The sequence below is a fragment of the Hydra viridissima genome, unplaced genomic scaffold (assembly GCF_058129835.1).
Source record: "Hydra viridissima isolate aposymbiotic clone 2 unplaced genomic scaffold, HvirCarnegie_v1 scaffold_13, whole genome shotgun sequence".
NCBI lineage: Eukaryota > Metazoa > Cnidaria > Hydrozoa > Anthoathecata > Hydridae > Hydra > Hydra viridissima.
Window position 1 is genome coordinate 1,459,225 of NW_028324312.1, and position 19,458 is coordinate 1,478,682.

The window sequence follows — 19,458 nt, forward strand, 5'->3', positions numbered from 1 at the left end:
TTGAGGAACCTTTTTGATATGTGGAAAAAGACTAATACCTTAGCCTTAAGGCACCCGGTTTCCATAAATAAAGCAAATGCACCTTATCGACAAAGTACATTATTTCGAGATAGACATGCGCAATGGTTACGATGGAAAAATGAAAACGAATTCATTTAAATCTATATATTTATCATTTAATCGAATAAATTAATAAACTTTTACGTTACAAAATTTAATAATTCTAACATCATTTGTTAAAAAATATTCTGTACAGAAAGCTTTACCAATCAGTCATTGTTCATTAGTAAACATATTCACATATTCAATATAAATGAAACGAAAACAAAAAATTTAATTGGTTAAATTAAAACTAAAAAAGTAACATCAAAAAATAATTTTACCTAAGACAAGCGTGAATACTGACTGTTGCACATGCGTCCGAACTAATATAATTACTTTTAAGCAATGATATATTATATATACTAGATGTCTAACTTGCGGGATTTTATTGGACGAAAAGTGAAGCCGCTTTTTTTTTTACAAATTGAATCCGCCATTTGTAATAAGGGCAAAAGCTATATCTGACGTGCGAAATTAAAGTTAAAAGTGCATGTTTTTGCCCAAATTAGAAATGCCTTCCACGGCTTCACTTTTCGGATCGAAGTTAGACATCTAGTATATATAATATATGATTGCTTTTAAGACAAGCGTGAATACTGAGTGTTGCACATGCGTCCGAACTAATATAATTACTTTTAAAAAAAACTACAAATATAATTTGATGTCTGTATAAAAAATGAAGTGAAATCATATTAACGTATTTTAAAATATTAATTTTTAAACAGCTTTAATCCTAGTTTTAACTAATTTTAGAATATTAATCATCTTTATTTTTAAGTACGAATTGGTTAAAATGGAATTTCTCGCAGCTGCCTATGCCGAGGGGCGAATATCATCACACACTTGATAAAGCTCGTCTTGCACGCCTTAAAATACGGTAACGAAATTTAAAGAAACATTTAAAGAAGGAAATATCGAACAATTAAAGCAAACGTGAAACTTACTTGTGTCAATAACTTTCTGCGAATCAAAACATTGTATCGGTGCGTTTTTAAAACCTAAAATAAGTGGATCAGTGAGTACAAATCACCAAATCGTCAATAAAACACTGAAATGTACAGATACAGCAAATCACAAGCCTACAAAAAACAGTGAATCATATCAAACAAGAACAGCAAATCAGAATCACACAATGAACACAATGAACAATGAAAACAATGAATTATACTGAAGCACACTGAAACCATTTCTTTGTGTTTTCAATGTGCTTCAGCATTAATTGTTAAAGAAGACAATGACCCAAACCATTCCTCAAAATTTATATAGACAAGAGTAAGTACAGGGGTGGGTAAAATTTAATCATTTTATTTAACGTTGGTGATCGGATGATTTTCGTGCGCCGCAGATGAAGGGCGAGACGATGAAGATAGAGAGTGAAAGTAGAGGTGGGAGTGGTGATTTTATAGCATTTCTTGAAACTGTTCCAGAACTTTCACTGGAAGTATGAAATCGAATTCCCTGAACTTTCATTCAGGTGAAATGACCAGGCCTGTGTATGCAGGGGCCGCACTTTTTAAATGGCCAGGTCTGTGTATGTAGGGGCCGCACCTTTAAATAATAACTTTGAAGTTTACTGAATAAAAAAATTTTTTAAAAAGTTTTTTACTATTTAATTTATGCAATGATAATTTATTTAAAATCAAAAGCACAAGTGCAACTCTTATTTAAAAAACAATTTTGGATTTAAGCTAATAATATAAAGTTAATAGATAGAAATATCTACCATCAATTTGAAGCTGAGGTCTTGGTCTCATAGACACAGGAGGAGCCGTATCTATTATTTCATACACCTCCGGTTTATCTAACTCATCTTCAGTTGGAATTAAACTAAATGTCATATTTAATAAATAACTTTTTATTTAATTGCAATAAATAAACATAAATAAATGTAAACTAACATAATAGCAGATGTAAACAATGATGTCATTTTAGACACTATTAAAAAAAAAAAAAAAAAAAAAAAAAGTTTTATAAAGTATGAGCGAGTAGAAGAATTTAAAAAAAAACAAAATTTGTTAAGCAAATGATAAAAAGCATAAAAACTGAATTTAAAACTTTAGATTTTATACTAAAATACCAATTCGTATTATTTTCTAACTATAATTTTCTTTACTATAATTTTTTTAAACTCATCTTTTGTGTCAGTTGCTGTTGGATAAGCATTACGTCATTTACAGTTATCATTTAAAGATTTTTTTTTTTTTTTAATTTATTTTTGAACATTTTAGAAAACTCAATTATCTTTTTAGCATTTAAGAGTATTTTACATAACTGAAAATTGACTTTGTAAGTAAAATTTGGTTTTATATTTAAAGTGGACCTGATTTAATCATTTTAAACAATACCTTGGTAGACGAGGTCTTTCATTCTCAACCTAAGAGTAAAGACAAATGTTAACATTTGATAAGATAAAGATAGGGGTAAGGATAATGTAATTTTTTCCAAAAAAAAAAAAGCAAAAATAGGATTGTATATACTTGAAACGTGATTTTTTTAAATCACAATAAAATTTAAAAGAATTATAAAAAGTAACTTTTTAAGCAAAAAAAAAAAAATTCCTTAGAAATGTTTCCCATTTTCATTATTTTTAATCACCCCCCCCCCCCCCCCCCCGATGATAATTTATAAGATTAAATGATAACCTATATGATTATAATCATTCCTGAAAATAATTTATAAATTCATAATCATCTTTGATGATTACTTATATGATAATAATCATCTCTGAAAATAATTTACACGATTATAATCATCCCAAATGAAAATTTTTTAAAACAATAATCATTTCCAATGATATTTTGTTCCTTATATGAATACTTATTGTAAAAATACCTTTTTCACTGTTTTATGTTGAATTTTAAAAAAGTCTTCAAAATATAATTTTTTTATATGATACTAATCTTTATAATGTTTGTAATTCTAAACTTTATTGTGTTATTTGGGTGCTAAAATCAAAAATCAAAATCAACTATTGGCATCTGAGAGAGAAAATTGCATTTAAAGTTTTGGCTATAATGGCAAAGTATAAAAAAAATAAAGTAAGACATTTTCATGACTTTTTCACATGATAACATCAGGTACAACAAAGACAATGCCAAATTGTTATTTGCCATTAAGGAAACAAAGAAAATAATTTGAATTTTTTATCTTCAAAGATTAAACTCTTATGGTTAAAATTTTTTGAAACTAGATATCCAAAAATTTGTATGGCGTTAATAATGTAACAACTAAAAGTGGATTAAAATTTAGGAAATGGGCACATTCAGCTTGTTTACGAAAAATATTTTGAAAATGTTTTCTTGAAAAAATCCCAAATAAAGCTTAAGACTCATAAAGAAAATCAAAAATGCATCTTTTTTCTTTGTCTTAAAATGCCATATAGAGCACTGACTGATGATATCAAACAAAAATCACAAATTATTCTACAGAAGCAGATCAATTTTCAAGATAATTTGGCAATCTTTCTCAAATTTGGCATTTTATTTACAAATTCTGGAGTCAAGAAACTGGCTTCAACCTTGAACAGTGTCACAGAACCACATTAAAGAGAAAAATTTTAGATTTTATTTTTAGTCTTTTAAGAAACAACTTGCATCTCAATTTACATACACAAAGTAATTTTTTTCTAGAAAACAAATCATCAGCAACAAAAGTAGTTGCACACTGCATTAGTGCAAAATCACTTCTAGAAGAAGCCCTTCTCAAACAAGGAATTTCACAAGATCATCTTTTGATGGTTGAAATTGATGGAGGAGGTGGTTTTCTCAAAGTCAGTTTGGGTTTCATGGATTTGCAACAACCTACTCAATAAGTAATAAGAAAACTTCTGCCTCATTAGACTTCAAAGGATTCAAGTGTAAAACAACAGCTTTTGATTGCTGTTTGCAAGGAACTTCCAGTAGAATGAGAATTGAAAAACCATCTTGGAACTTGTCCAAGTGAACCAAATCAGCTTCTTCTTATCTTGTCATATGAAATTTGCAAGCATTATATGCAGAATTCAGCTCCATGCTAGTTTACATCCCTGTATTTGGTGTGATACTGATGTCAATTGGCAAGACCATTTGCAGAAAGCTCTTAAAAAACATAGACTTGCTTTAACAGCTTGCTGAAAAAGAATTTGCATTCCAAATTTTTGGCTTTATTGACAAACTGCAAAAGTTCAATGCAGTTTTTGAGCCTTGCTTTGGAAGTGAGCTTAACAAAGCTGACTCTGAAAAAATTCAGAGTCAGCTTTGTCATGCTCATTTCCAAAGCAAGGCTTGGGTGGGAAGTCATTTTTTGGAACAGTGAGCACAACTACGCCAATGTTTATTAAATATTAAATTTAATCAACTTAAACTTACAAGTTTAAGCTGTCTAAAATAGTTTATATTTTCTAAACTAATCTTTTAGTTTAATTGCTAATGAGAGAACTAAATTGTCCAAATTTTACAGAAGTAATAATTCAACATTTCTCTAATAGTATATATAAGTTTATTTATCAACCTGATGGAAAAAAAAAGAAAAGTTTTTGACAACCAAAAAAACAAAAACTTGAATTACCTCAACTATTCCAAGCTCGTTTTTCAAGATGTACCCAACTGTAAATAGAAAGAAAAATAAATTTTAAATCATATAAAAAGAAATAATACTATAATTTTGAACTTATTAAAAGAGAAAATCAAAAATTTCTCATTTGTCCAAATTTCCAGAGCAACATCTGCAGTGGTATGGCATGGATCAGTCTATTTTCTAGTTAAAGGTGTTCATCAGATGTTGATATTAGAAGTAATAATGCTGTCATCTAATACTTGTTTATACAATATTAAACTAAATTTGAAACATTCAAAGCGTTTCATTTATTATAGTGTCACTATATATCACATAATTGGTTATTTCAGAATCACTATGCCATCACACAGTAGCAAAGGACACATAACCAGTCCAATATTTCAGTTGGCAAGTAACAGAAATATGAATCATTCTAAAACTTTAAAACTCTTTAACATTTAAAAAAAATTTTAAAATGCCTACGTTTTCCATCTGAGGTTCTCTGAACCAACACTTTTCCAGAAGGGCAGCTTGATGATTCAATAACACTTACTTCATCTCCATATTGAAAAGAAAGATCTAAGGTGTTTTTTTTTTTTGAGGAATAATTACTTTTGCAAACATACTGACCAATAATTTCCAACTCTTTGTTAACATCCAACTGTAATTAAAAATTAAATCAACTAGAGAAGAAATTAGTCAGCACAGAGGTTGAGAATAAGGAAAATTTCATCTTCAAATCTTATGGTTTTCTTTGCTTTAAAATACATTTTTAAATGCAATTGACAGTATTATTAGGTTCTAACAGAAAAATAGTAAGCATCAGCATTTATGTTAGTTTGTAAAATTACACTGCCAACTAAAGCTTGAAACCATTATGAAAAAAAAAGAGAACTAATGATTAAAGTAACATGGTATAGTATTTGCAAAATCAGACTAAAAATATATTAAAATATAATATACTGAAGTAAAAAAAATATATTAAAATTAAATTTGACTTATGTAATAAAAAAAAACAAAAAAAAACAAATAAAATTAAAAGGATAAAACAAAAGTGGATTTTGTATCTATTTTTTTTTGAGACAAGAATTAAATACTGAAAATCTTGACAACTTCCACTTTGTCTGTATTGCTGTATCACATGATGAACACAAGTCTTTGATATTTTCAGATTTGCTGCAATAGAATGTTCAGATTTTTTTTCCTTGTATAAAGTTGTTTTAAAGTTTTTATAAAGTTTCTGTAAAGCAGATCACTTTTCAGCTTGATCACTTTTTAGCTGCACAAACTTGCCCTATTTTTGTGATGATTTTATCTTAAAGAAGTCAATTGAAGTCAATAAAAGTAAATAAAAGTAACATAAGCATATGCTTAAAATTAGTTAACTAGCCAGTAATTAACAATAAGCAGAGATAACATTCAGTGGTCAAATTGATGAAAGCAAAAGAAATATTGTTATTTCTTCATCATCAACAATTTTATTGGTTGTCAAAGTAGTTTTACCTTTAAAAAAATGCCACAATATGTAAATAATTATATATTTACACATAATTCTCAAGTGGTCTAAATCTTTTAGATGGCAGCCAGCATTTACATGAAAACCCTGATAATTTTATTTGCATATCATTAAATAAAAATCCCACAGAAAACATACACATTTTTTGTATTATTACAAAATTTTAAAAAAACTTCTTTTAAATGTTTACATTCCATATAAATTTATTGGATAATTTATTACCTATACACAATTTTAAAAATTTCATATCTAAAATTATTTGAAGTTATATAGATGTACAAATATTATTCATTTATCACTTTTTTTGAACTCTGTATTATTTCATATATGAAAATTATTCATTTATCACTTTTTTTGAACTCTGTATTATTTCATATATGAAAATTATTCGTTTATCACTTTTTTTGAACTCTGTATTATTTCATATATGAAAATTATTCATTTATCGCTTTTTTTGAACTCTGTATTATTTCATATATGAAAATTATTCATTTATCGCTTTTTTTGAACTCTGTATTACAGTGGGTTGCATAAATATAGTCACTAATTTTTTTATGCGAAATTTTTGTTTTTTTAAAAATTATCTTTGAAACCAACAAACTTATATGATTAAAAGCGTATTACATGTGTTAATTAATTGATTCTCTATCGAATGGTATATAATTCGAACACTTTAGGTTAACCAGTGTTGAGTAATTATTAATTCAATTAGAACATACCTGTATTTCTAATGTAGCAAAAATATAGAGTCAGTTAAAATTTAACGACTTAAGTTGAAATATCTCAACGAAATGTTATCCAAGCGATCTAAAATTTGGTAATTGATTTCTTTCGAACGATATAAACGTTCTTGCAAAAATAAAATAAGTTTATCATTTTTATATCTTGAGTTAATCACATTGGTAATTATTTGGTAAAGTAAAAAGACAAAAATGGGCAGAAAAGCTGTTTCAGACAACGTACGATGGCAAATTGTAGGTCTGCTAAAAGATAAAAAAAAAAGCCAATGAGAAATAGCTCGAATGTGCAATCTTTTGCTTAAATGATTACAAACAACGTTGAAAAACCACGACTTACATAATGATGTTAAATATTTACCAAGGCTTGGTAGGCCTTTAAAGCTAACTTCAAGAGACCAAAGTTATCTCTATCGAAAGTTTAAACAAGACCCTAAAATTTCTTACCGCGAACTTGCTGAAGGGTTTACAAATACGCCTGGTAACGTTAGTGTTAGTAGGTGGACTGTACGAAGATACCTAAATAAGAAAGGCTTAGATTGCTAAGTCGCTGCTCGAAAACCACTTTTGCTGTCTCAGATCGCCTAAAAAGATTAAAGTGGTGTAGAGAAAGACTTCACTGGTCTGTAGAAGACTGGGCCAAAGTCATTTTCAGCGACGAATCCAATTTTGAGGTGATAAATCGTAAGTCAAGATTACTCATCAAGAGGCTGGCTGGTGAAAAGTTCAAAGAGCGTTTTTGTGTACCAAGGATACAAGGCAGAGGAGGATCAGTAAGAATATGGGAATGCTTCTTCCATAAAGGAACAGGGTCATACAACATTTATAGCGGCAGAATTAACCAGTACAACTACAGAGACCCTCGAAAGTAAACTTTTGCCAACAGCCAGAGCTTTTTATGGAAAACGACAACAATGGATTTTTCAGCACGATGGCGCAACGGCTCACACTGCAATCTTGGTTAAAGAATGGCTTGATCAGAAAAACATTACGGTCATGCCTTGGCCAGCTCGTTCTCCAGATCTCAATCCCATTTGGGCTTGGATAGACAAGAGATTGGTCAATGAGAGCATAGCCAGTGTTGCGCAATTACAGCAGGCCTTAGAAAAGGTTTGGAAAGAATTTCCAAGAGAATTATGCATCTGACTGGTTGAATCTATGCCTAGACGTGTTCGTGCACGTGTGAAAGTTCGTGGTGCGCATAAAAAATACTAAAATGCACCCTGACTCTAAATTTTTGCTCTGTTTTTTTTTTTTTTTTTTTTTAACAGTTGCATATATTTCTCATAAAAAAGTATCTTAAAATTTTTTTTGGAAGAAATTTTTTTTCTTATTTTGTTTATAATACTACTGTTAAAAAAAATTTAAAACAATTTAAATTATTAAATTTTTTGTTTGCTTTAAATTTTAAAAAAACATAAAAAAAATCATATTAAAAATCAACTGATTCTATATTTATGCAACCCACTGTATTTCATATATGAAAATTATTCATTTATCACTTTTTTTGAACTCTGTATTATTTCATATATGAAAATTATTCATTTATCACTTTTTTTGAACTCTGTATTATTTCATATATGAAAATGTATGGAATTATCTGCAAGTATATCTTTTATTTATGGCTATTAAAAACTTTATTATGGCTATTAGGAGCTTTTAAAAACTTTATTATGGCTATTAAAAACATTATTATGGCTATTAGGAGCTTTTAAAAACTTTATTATGGCTATTAAAAACTTTATTATGGCTATTAAAAACATTATTATGGCTATTAGGAGCTTTTAAAAACTTTATTATGGCTATTAGGAGCTTTTAAATACTTTATTATGGCTATTAGGAGCTTTTAAATACTTTATTATGGCTATTAGGAGCTTTTAAATAACATATCGTCTGTTGACAAGTAAAACTCATTAAGTACAATTTTATGGGAAATTGACTTTTATACATTATGATGCCCAAATATTAACAACATATTGCAAGAAAAAGTCATTAAGTGCATAAATCAATCCGAAATAGTAGTATTTTATCTAGAGATATCACATTGATATCTCAATAAATGGAATTTTAATAAAGTAAACTAAAACTTGATTATCTCAAATTAGCTGCAGTGTCACTTAATGAGTTTTACTTTTCAATAGACGATGTAATGCAACACATGCTAAATTTATTAATGAATAATTTAGTTGAAATTATGTCACTTCTAAGTACCCATAATGCAAGTGATTTAAACCTACATATTTTAGTTTTATTGTCTATTAAAGATGTTGTTGTTTTTTGTTTTTTTTTTTGTTTTTTTTTCAATTCAAATAAAATCATTTTACCTATATATTTTTTTATTTAATGTTAAAACATTTTTTACATACTAAAAGTTATATTAAACATCTTTTTAAATATTTTTAAATTTAGTAGTTTATTTAGTTGTTGCATTTAGTTGTTTACTTTGTAATATTATAATTAACTCAATTAATCCAATAATTTTAATAGATGGTGTTTAACTCCTCAGCATTAGCTGAAATAAGTTGATTATTTCAGTGTTAGCTGTTTTAGTACCTACATGTTTAAAGCAGTACTTACTTTTTTTTGCAATCAAACTTGTTAAAAGATACTCTCATATCTAATAATAGTGACAATTATGCTATTTGATCATATTAGTTTTATTTTAATTTTGTTTCTGATTTATTGAAACAAATCAGGAACAAAAATTAGCTTTCTTTCTACCCAAAGTGAAAATAGTAAAATTTTTACTTAGGCCAGTAATGTTTTTTTTAGCATAATTTATCAGATGATTATTTACAAGTACTTATACATAATTATATATATTTATTTAACTTAACATATTTCATTTAATTTAGAAATTGTCTTTGTATTCAAAATTTGTGAAATAATCTGATTTTTCTTTTAAATTTGTATCATTTGTTTAAAAATTGTTGAGTTTACTAAAAATGTTCAAAAATACAAGATTCAACCCTTTTTTCCAAATGTTAAGAAATAATAATTCACAATGCAACAGCACCACAGAACATCAAACAGTTTACTTCAAGTCTTTTTATAAGAATTTGAGAATTAGTAACTCTTACATTAAATTGTTTATACTCTTTCATTTTCTTTTTCTTCTCAGCCTTGTTGCGTTCTTCTAAGTCTTTTTTTTCTTTTTTAAGTTTCTTCTTATCTGTTACTTCCAGTATTTTTTTGTCTTTTCCATCTTTGATTTTGTCAGTATTATCAATAGTTCTAAAAAATCAAACAAAAGGTCACACTTACTATGCTAAACTAAAATATACAAACAAACTAAATTAAAAGTATACAAAAATAAACAAAACAAAATAAGTGTGTGTGTGTGCGTGCGTGCGTGCGTGCGTGCGTGCGTGCGTGCGTGCGTGCGTGCGTGCGTGTCTATGTAAGACCATGCCCCATAAAAAAAATCAAAATTTCATTAAGAAAAACATATTAATGTAAAAATTAATTTACTGAAGATAATATTTAACTTAAGTTGAATTTAAAAAATAATAGGAAAGTCTAAGGAAAGTTGACACTAGAAAAATTTGTTAATGTGTGCTGTAGAGAAGCTTCCTTATAATCAAATTTCTTGTAAACTTTTGTATGCTATTGTATATAAACAGGTCAGTAGGTAGTAAGTGATTAAAATCAGCAGTAGATTTAGGAGAAATTTATGCAAAATTTAACAACAACTACAAAATATCATTCCAGCATACCAAAAGTGAAAAAGGATATTTATGAGAAAATGTGTAGAATGCTTTTGAAAAGAGACATTATTGGTAGATTTTCGGGACTGTATGATGAAGTCTAAGGGTGAGCTGATCAAGTATAAAAGATTTTTGAGGAGTTGCTGAAGCTTTGGGAGAAGACGAGCTTCCTTTTTATTCCTAAGCAGCAAGTTTTAGCAAAGGTCGAAAAGCTTATAAAAATGTCTAAAAAATTTACTTCTCTGACATTACAAAATCAAGTGGAAAAATTGCGACGAAAGTGAAGACAAAGTGAAGACAAAGAACTTTATAGAATATATATTTATAACCGTGGTGGAAAAATTAATAATATCTAAACATTTATAAAAATGTGTTTTTTTCACAGTAACTGATGCTAACTGATATTAATTTTAATATTTGTATAAACCTTACTTTTAAAAATTGTATTTTTAAAAAAATTATGATTTTTTTTTCAATTTTTCTCATGTTACTAACAATTTTGTTTAAAGTAGCTAGAAATTTACTGGAAAAAATAATATGGTAATGATTAATCTTTTTGTTTTCTTTGATTTTCAACTGTTATCACTTTTCAAACATGTGTTTGACTCTGGTTATTATCAATACCTTGTAGGAAGAGGATTTGGAGAGGGTAATAGCTTCTCCCCCCATATTTATAAGAGGAGGGTCACTTCCCTCACCCTTCCCCTTCAAATCTCTAACCCTGGCTGTTTTAGTCACTTCCCCTCAAACTGATATGACCTTCCTACGCTACTGAATAAAAATAAATTACATTACTATAATAGCAACAAATTACAGAGAAGATAAGTTAATTATTCATGAAGATAAAAAAGATCCATTTATCTCCAGCAACACCATTAAAAAAACTTAGAGTTAAATGTAACAGCACCAACAATTAGAGGATGTTTAGTTGAAGCTAATTTGTTTTCAAGATCACCTAGAAGTGTACCTTTATTGAAAAAACGACATAAAAAAGCTGGAAAAGAGTTTTGTCATTAATATTCTGCATGGATAAATAAGTAATGGGGCACAGTTTTGTGGACAGATGAATCTAAATTTAATATCTTTGGATCATATGCTAAGCAGTTTGTCCGCAGACTACCATATAAAGAGTTTGAACCACATTACACTAAAAAAACACTTAAATTTGGTGGTGGAAGCATTATGGTGTGGGGATGTTTCTTGTCATCTGGTATTGGTCCTATCTATTTAATAACAGACACTGTGACAGCTGATGTTTATACTAATATCCTTGAAGAAATAATGCTTCCTTATGCTGAGGATAACATGCCGCTGCTCTGGATATTTCAACAAAAAAACAATCCAAAACATACAGCTTCTATCACAACAAGATGGTTCCAAAATAATGGTATAAGACAATTGAACTGGCCAGCACAATCGCCAGATTTAAGTCCAATAGAAAATTTATGGAAAATTGTAAAGGATGAGGTTGTAAAACAAAAGCCTTGGAACAAAAGGGATCTGTGGGAGGCTGTGAAAACATCATGGTACGCTACTCCACTATCAACATGCCATAAATTGGTCAACAGCATGCCCAAAAGACTAATTGAAGTTAAAAAAAAAATGACATGCAACAAAATATTAGCCAATTTTTGTAAATATTATATAAAGTGATTGATAAACTTTTTTCAGAAAAAAAGAAAAGTTTGTTTTTGTTCTTAATTGTTTTTAAATATTTTTGTTAAATTTTTTTTTTGCAAACATTGAATTTTCTTGATTTTTTCAAATATACGATCAAATTAACCACTTCTGATTTTTTTTTTTCCCAGTAAATTTCCACCTGCCTTAAACAAAATTATTAGTAACATTAGAAAAATGGAAAAAAAACTCATAATTTTATTAAAAATATGATTTTTAACAATAAAGTTTATAAAAACATAAAAATTAATATCAGCTAACATCAATTGCTGTGAATAAAAAGCATTTTTTGAAATATTTAGATAGTGTATTTGTTATTTTTTACACCACTGTGTGTGTGTTTTGGGATATATATGTATATATTCCAAAACCATAAGAGATTCACTATCATGCTTTAACGATGACTCCTTTGATAAAATATTCTAAAATTCTAGAGAGATCTAAAACAGCAACATAGAAATATAGAGGTTGACTTTTCTTAAGTGCATTTTACATTGGCTTTACATTTAATCGAATTACAGAGGTTTTTGAATTAAAGAGATTCCAATTAGAGATATTGTTCTGTGTGTGTGTGTGTGTGTGTGTGTGTGTGTGTGTGTGTGTGTGTGTGTGTGTGTGTGTGTGTGTGTGTGTGTGTGTGTGTGTGTGTGTGTGTATATATATATATATATATATATATATATATATACAGAACAATATCTCTAATTGGAATCTCTTTAATTCAAAAACCTCTGTAATTCGATTAAATGTAAAGCCACTGTTTTAGATCTCTCTAGAATTTTAGAATATTTTATCAAAGGAGTCATCATTAAAGCATAATATTGAGTCTGTTATGGTTTTGGGAGTTGTCAGCTACAATGGTGTTGGACACCAGGTCAAAAGAAGCAGAATAATGAATAAAGAATACTACTATCAAGTCTTTTTAGAAAACACCATTTTAGCTACACTCATTTAATCAATACCTGGATTCTTATTCTAACAAGATAATGATCCAAAACACACCTCAACAATCTGCTAGAACTATCTTACATTGAAAGAAGAGAAATATGTCTTAAAAAGTGATAAACTGGCCAACACAACCTCAGATATCAAACTAATTGAATTACTCTGGGATGAGATTAATCAACAAGTATAAAACATCCACACAACAAGCAAGAAAGCTTTGTGAGATGATCTAAAACAAGAGGCAATCTTAAAACTAGAACAGTTCAAAAACTGGTTGAAAGCATATTAGAATTTGCAAATCATATCTGGGTTTAAAGAAAACAAGATGAAATAACTTTCTTTATTTTTATCTAAAAGGTGCTTGAAGTGTAAATAAATACTTTCTTATACTACAAGATATTTATGTACATTTATACATATCATATATATCTTGTATTGTCATAAATAAAAATAAAATTGCATAGGAAATTATCAAAAACTTTTCAGTGGTACTGCATATATAAATAAACAAAACAAAAAGATAAGTAAAAAATTTTAAAAAAATACATACTTTTCATCATTATTCTTCCCAGAGATTTTGTCAACTTCAATTTAAAAATAAAAGATAAAAAATCAAAACAGAGATTAATATTATTGATCCTCTTCCTACCATCTAAGATTCCTACCTAAGATTCACTAATCATTTATAAGATCCTTGCTTTCTAATGTATTTCAAAGAATACGAAATATATGAAACAAAACCAGAAATAAAAACTGCAAAAAAAAGATTGTATTTAAATATGTGCATATATGTGCATGGGTTTGAATATATGTGCTGCATATGGGTTTTTATTTGATATTTGACTTGAGCTTTTGCGTTATTTAATACTTTACTTTATCATTTTTACATAACTAAATTTACTCAATTTTTAAATTAAAAAGATTTTGTTAAAACTTTCTATTAAGAAGGTAATATTTGCAATATACAAGAGATCTACTTCTTTTATGTTAAAAATTATTAAATATTTAATATTTAATATTAAAAGATATATACTAAAAAAGATTAAAAAATAAATATCTTTAATAACAAAGTGAAAAAAATTATCAACAAAAAAAATTCTTGTTGAGTGGGATACTCAACAAGATGTCAACCAAAGGTAAGTCATTTGAATTATCTCTCAAATCAGATTTATTTATCACACATCTTTGAATGAGTTACTTCCTTAGTTCTTTTAAGCAATAAATTAAAAGAAAATAAAACCAGCAGCACTGACATTGAATATCAGCACAGTGTTAGTGTAATTTATCAAAAGGATCTTCACTGAAAATAAGATTTTTATTCCTCTTAAACAATAAACAGAAGATAAAATAATTTCATAAGAAGTTCAGTTCAAACTTTTCTTTTCAAAGAACACAAAATAAAAAAATCTTTAAAAGAAACTTTAGCAATATACTCTATTAAAATGGCAGACAATGTTTGTTAAGTTAGATCTGACACTTGTTTTTGACAAACTTTTAGCTTCTGAATTGTAAAATGATCTTAGTTTTTCTCTACCATCTCAAATTTTTGTGTTACATGATACCATTTTGTCTCAAAGACCATAAAATACAGTATTTAACAAATTTGTGCTTATTTTACAGAATGTTTTAAAAGTTTATATACTCAATAAATTAAATAAAGAAAATGCTGTAATGCAAATTGATATTCAAATGATGTAAGTATTTATCAAAGGACTGTAAATATGCGCAATTAAAAAGTTATTTGTTAAGAATATATGTTTGATTTTTCTGAAATGTTCAATCATGAATAATTTTGCTTAATGGTTAATAATCACCCATCATACTTACATTCAATTTCCTCAAATAACATTCCTCTATGTTGTTTTAATAACATTTAAATTACAGATGTGACTAAGGTTTTCTGAGAAGTTATCAAAATGCCTATGCAGAGAATGCAACTTGATTCTCATTTTCAACCAAGCATTTTGTAGCTCTCCAATAGTTTCTTGACAACTTTGATAGAATTCCTTGCTTTTTATAACATCTTAAATGATAACCAAGCATTTTTTTAGAGCTGATATTGTTACAATAAAATGTTCATGATTGATGAGCTGCCAAATCTGCAGACTATCAAACACATATGGCTTGGATTTTTCAACTAAGTTGCTAAGAATCTGAATATTAAATTATTACATTGTTTCCAGACGTCTTGCTTTAGTGAAAGAGCGTTAAGTTAATAAATTTGATACTTGAATTGCGCTCTCCTCAGTTTAAAGAAGGACATCTGAGAACCCTATTATAAATAAATACCTCTGTCATCAGCCAAAAAGTCTCTGTAACAGTGTAATTTCAAGTCAATATCAGCATTTAATCATTCAGATTTTTTATTGAAATAGGAGGGTAGAAAATGCCAAAATGAGAAACAAATTATTTTATGAGACCTAGTTTTATGTTAAAGGTGGTTATGGCTGAGGTTTCTTTACATCAACAATATTGGGATCACCAAGTTCAAGTTCAGATCTTGTAAGTCAATTCCTATCCACATAATACTTCTCTCTAAGGTCCCTTATACACAGGAAACAAAGATATTTAGTGTACTATCTTTGCTGATAAAGAAGCAACCATACCACTTTACCATTACCACTTTAAGCAACCACACCATTACCACTTTAAGACCACAAATGACCGAATTGTGCTTGTGATATTTCAACAACTCTTTAAGTTTTTATGATCTTCACAAAGAAAAACTGAATGTCAATTTGGGACTTCAAAATATAAATTTCTATTGTAGAGGAGTACACACTTAAACCTATCAAAAGTCTCCACTTAGTTGGGTTAAAAAATCTAAATTCCCAATTTCATTATTATCCCTGTGTTACAGCAATACACAAAGTTACTGCAGAAATTCTAAAGAAATCCATTTTTTCTGGATCAAAAGTAGGATACCTTCACTTTTTTCAAGCAACTTTTTATCATTGAAAGATTGGTGCTATAAGTTTTGAAGTCTTTTTTGATAGTCACAGTTTGGATACAAAAATAATTATTTTTAAGCTGATTGAATTCCTTACAAACTCATCTTAAATTTCAATTTTTGGATAAATGCTGCTACTAAATTCTTCATCATAATCCAGTGTTTCAGAAGAGAGTTGTTAAATGAAAACTGTCAATAAGATTTGATTGGAAAATGCTGATGGTAGAATAGTTTACTCAATTTAAGATTTATTTTTCTTGCTGTTCACAGGCTGATTTTTTGTTTAGGAAATATTGCCTAAAAAAAAGTAATCAAAGTGCCATAATTTTTTTGCCAAGCCATAGAAAAAAATCTAAATTTATCACATGCTCCCTCTATCCACATCCATAAACTCTCAACGCACTACCTGAACAACTTTTAAGGGCCCCAAGACTCGCCTTATCACCAAGTTATACTTTGAAATATGCAAAAAAAGACTTTCTTGATAAATACTTTTTGCCTTTTGACTCTGAACAGTGAAACTACCAAATATATAACAAAATGAAACAGGGCTGTTTAAATAGGTATTTACAACAAAAAATAAGTAAGGCAGCCATGATCTGAACGAAAGAAATATGAAGATGCAAATACAAAATAAGTTGAACAATCATAAGTTTAGAAAAAGGAAAAAACTTCAACCCTCTTGTGTATGCATATTTTGAAAAATGTAATAGTACTCACCAATATATAGCAGTCAAATTGTTTAAACCAGTAAATCATTTGCTCTTTTCCTTTAGATATTTATGATTAATATAAAATAGATAACACAATAATAAAAGCAATCAGCTTACTGCTCTAATTACATATAGTCAAGCAATACAATTTTGCTTATGCAGAGAGTAAACAGTAGAGAAAAAACTTAATGTGGAGAAAACTAAGTGTATATTCAAGTGAAAAATCTAACTCAACAGACAAGCTCAAATTTGTTCCTCAATGTTATGCATCATGATGGGTTATTAACAAGGAGCTTGCTCTAGATGGGTTTCTTAATTGAGTATTTGGGATAAATATTTTTTAATATATATAATTAATATATATATAATTAATTTTAAATCATGGTATATATTTTTTATCTTTTACATTGATTATATATTCTAGTTTGTTTTAATAGAAAAGCTAGTTGTAAGAGGAAACAATTTGTTTTATAATAGAAAAAAACTACTAGCAATTATAGTCAAATTTTAAACAACTAATTTAACATTTACTTAAAAAAACTCTTAAATAAAACGATGATTTGTTTAAAACATTGCCTAAACTAAAGGGAATGATATGAGGATCTTTCTTATTACCTAACTGGCTTAGCTTTAAATCTTTTTGCGAACTAAATTTTTGAGCTTCAGTCACATTCAAATTGTTTAGTTGTTGGCCATTTTCATCAAGTAACTTTTTCAACCAAACTTCCAACCCAGTAGGAGTATTAAAGAGTAATGGATCAACACAAGAGAATGATTTTGGAGGCTTCACAGGAGCTGTCTGTATATCATCACAAGTTGTTTCAGCTTTCTTACATTTAATATCATTTTTGGCACAGCCATTATTAGTTTCTTCAACTTTAATATCATCATAAATATCATTTTCAGCATAGCCATTATTAATGTCTTCAGCTTTAATATCATCGTAAGTGTCATTTTTGGTACAGCCATTGTTAGTTTCTTCAGCTTTAACATCATCATAAGTTTCATCTTTGGCACAGACATGATTAGTTTCTTCAGTTTTAATATCATCATAAATATCATTTTCAGCATAGCCATTATTAATGTCTTCAGCTTTAATATCATCGTAAGTTTCATCTTTGGTACAGCCATTATTAGTTTCTTCAGCTTTGATATCATCATAAATATCTTCTTCAGCACAGACATTATTAGTTTCTTCAGCTTTAAAGCTAATTGGATTAATATCATCATAAGTATCATTAGTTTCATGATAGCTATTATTAGATTTTTCAACTTTGTTTGTAACTGCATTTATGTCATCATAATTATCATTATTCTCAAGAAAGTTATTTTCAGTTGGAACAACTTCATTGATAGGTCCGCTATTAACATTATTGCATAGCTTAACTTCATCTTTTTGAACAAGATTGCTTGAAATTGTTGCTTGCATGTCCTTTTTATACAAAGTATTATCTTTCATCAAAGAATTTTTCTGATCCTTTGAAATAATGGATTTTGATGTAAAACTTGATAAATTTGAATTTGAAGGCACTTTTAAAGGTACCAAAGGTTTATTTGCAATAGCTGGTTTGACAGGACTTTTCTTAAGAGTCTTTGATGTGTTAACTTCATTTGAGTTTGAAACATTATCTACCTCAGCAAGTGTTTTAACTGCTTCATTTATGGAGCTTGAAAAAGAAATTCTTCTGGTCTCTGAAATCTCATTACATTTTGAAAGTTCATTTTTTTTCATTAAACTTAGACCTTTAGGGATATCTTGGTTATTTATATGGTTGCTTCCTAAAGGTTTTTCACTTAAAGCTGTAGGACTAGTTTTTTTACGTAATTGAAACTTCTCATCTCCATTTATTGGTGTTAAGTTCAAAGACTTTTCTAAGTGCTTGCAAATCTCTCCAACACCACTCATTTCATTTTATTGAACTAAAACTACATATATATTAAAATTCATATTAATAAATTTGTAAAAATACTAAGCTGAAATTAACATCTTTATAAGGAATCTGAATAACTAAAAAATTATCATAATAAATTTAAGAAAGTAAAATAAATATTTTAGCAAAATTCATGAGTTTAAAATACATTTTTGAAAACAATTTTAAAATATATCTTAAAATCATTCTCTTAGATTACAGACAATAACAACAGAAAATTATGAACACTTTTAAGTACAAGAACAATAAAGCACAATACAATGAAATCACAATTCATAAAAAAGGCCTAATAATTTAATCCAAAATAATTATTCTATGCTTTGTGAGGTAACAAAGTTTGAATATATAAATATAAATATATATATATATATATATATATATATATATATATATATATATATATATATATATATATATATATATATATATATATATATATATATATATATATATATATATATATATATATATATATATATATATATATGTAAAACTTTAATTCATTATGATACCTCTTCTGGAAAATTTAATTTTACCAGTTAATTTTGAAATTATTTGCAGTTGTAGAAATTTTTTGTTGTTATTGTTTGTAACAAGTACAGTTTTTTACTCATGTCTGGAAATATTTAGGTCTCTGATATCTACCA

General features: G+C 27.8%; 1 protein-coding gene across 2 annotated transcripts; it reads right to left on the bottom strand.

Annotated features, from left to right (window-relative positions):
• Positions 1-154: 154 nt before the first annotated feature.
• On the bottom strand, positions 155-18,890 carry LOC149879973 (uncharacterized). 2 transcript variants are annotated; one of them, XM_090070344.1, is made up of 10 exons: positions 18,063-18,836; positions 17,496-18,008; positions 13,768-13,801; positions 9,969-10,122; positions 5,119-5,296; positions 4,648-4,685; positions 2,448-2,476; positions 1,826-1,929; positions 1,047-1,100; positions 155-968 (listed from the first exon to the last, which is right to left on the bottom strand). In XM_090070344.1, exons 1-10 carry the CDS (start codon positions 18,784-18,786, stop codon positions 916-918), a joined length of 1,881 nt encoding a protein of 626 aa, XP_089926470.1. In that variant the 5' UTR covers positions 18,787-18,836; the 3' UTR covers positions 155-915. The 2 variants fall into 2 exon arrangements, with proteins under 2 accessions (XP_089926470.1, XP_089926469.1); XM_090070343.1 differs by having other exon boundaries at positions 17,496-18,890.
• Between the last annotated feature and the right edge of the window lie 568 nt (positions 18,891-19,458).

Bases quoted from the DNA above. Each gene is read 5' to 3' on its own strand.
- LOC149879973 (XM_090070343.1), bottom strand. From the start codon at position 18,786: ATGAGTGGTGTTGGAGAGATTTGCAAGCACTTAGAAAAGTCTTTGAAC. The intron at 5,297-9,968 runs GTAAGAGTTACT...TTTTAATTACAG, and splicing joins AAGAGTATAAACAATTTAAT to TTGGATGTTAACAAAGAGTT. The intron at 969-1,046 runs GTAAGTTTCACG...CCGTATTTTAAG, and splicing joins GCAGAAAGTTATTGACACAA to GCGTGCAAGACGAGCTTTAT.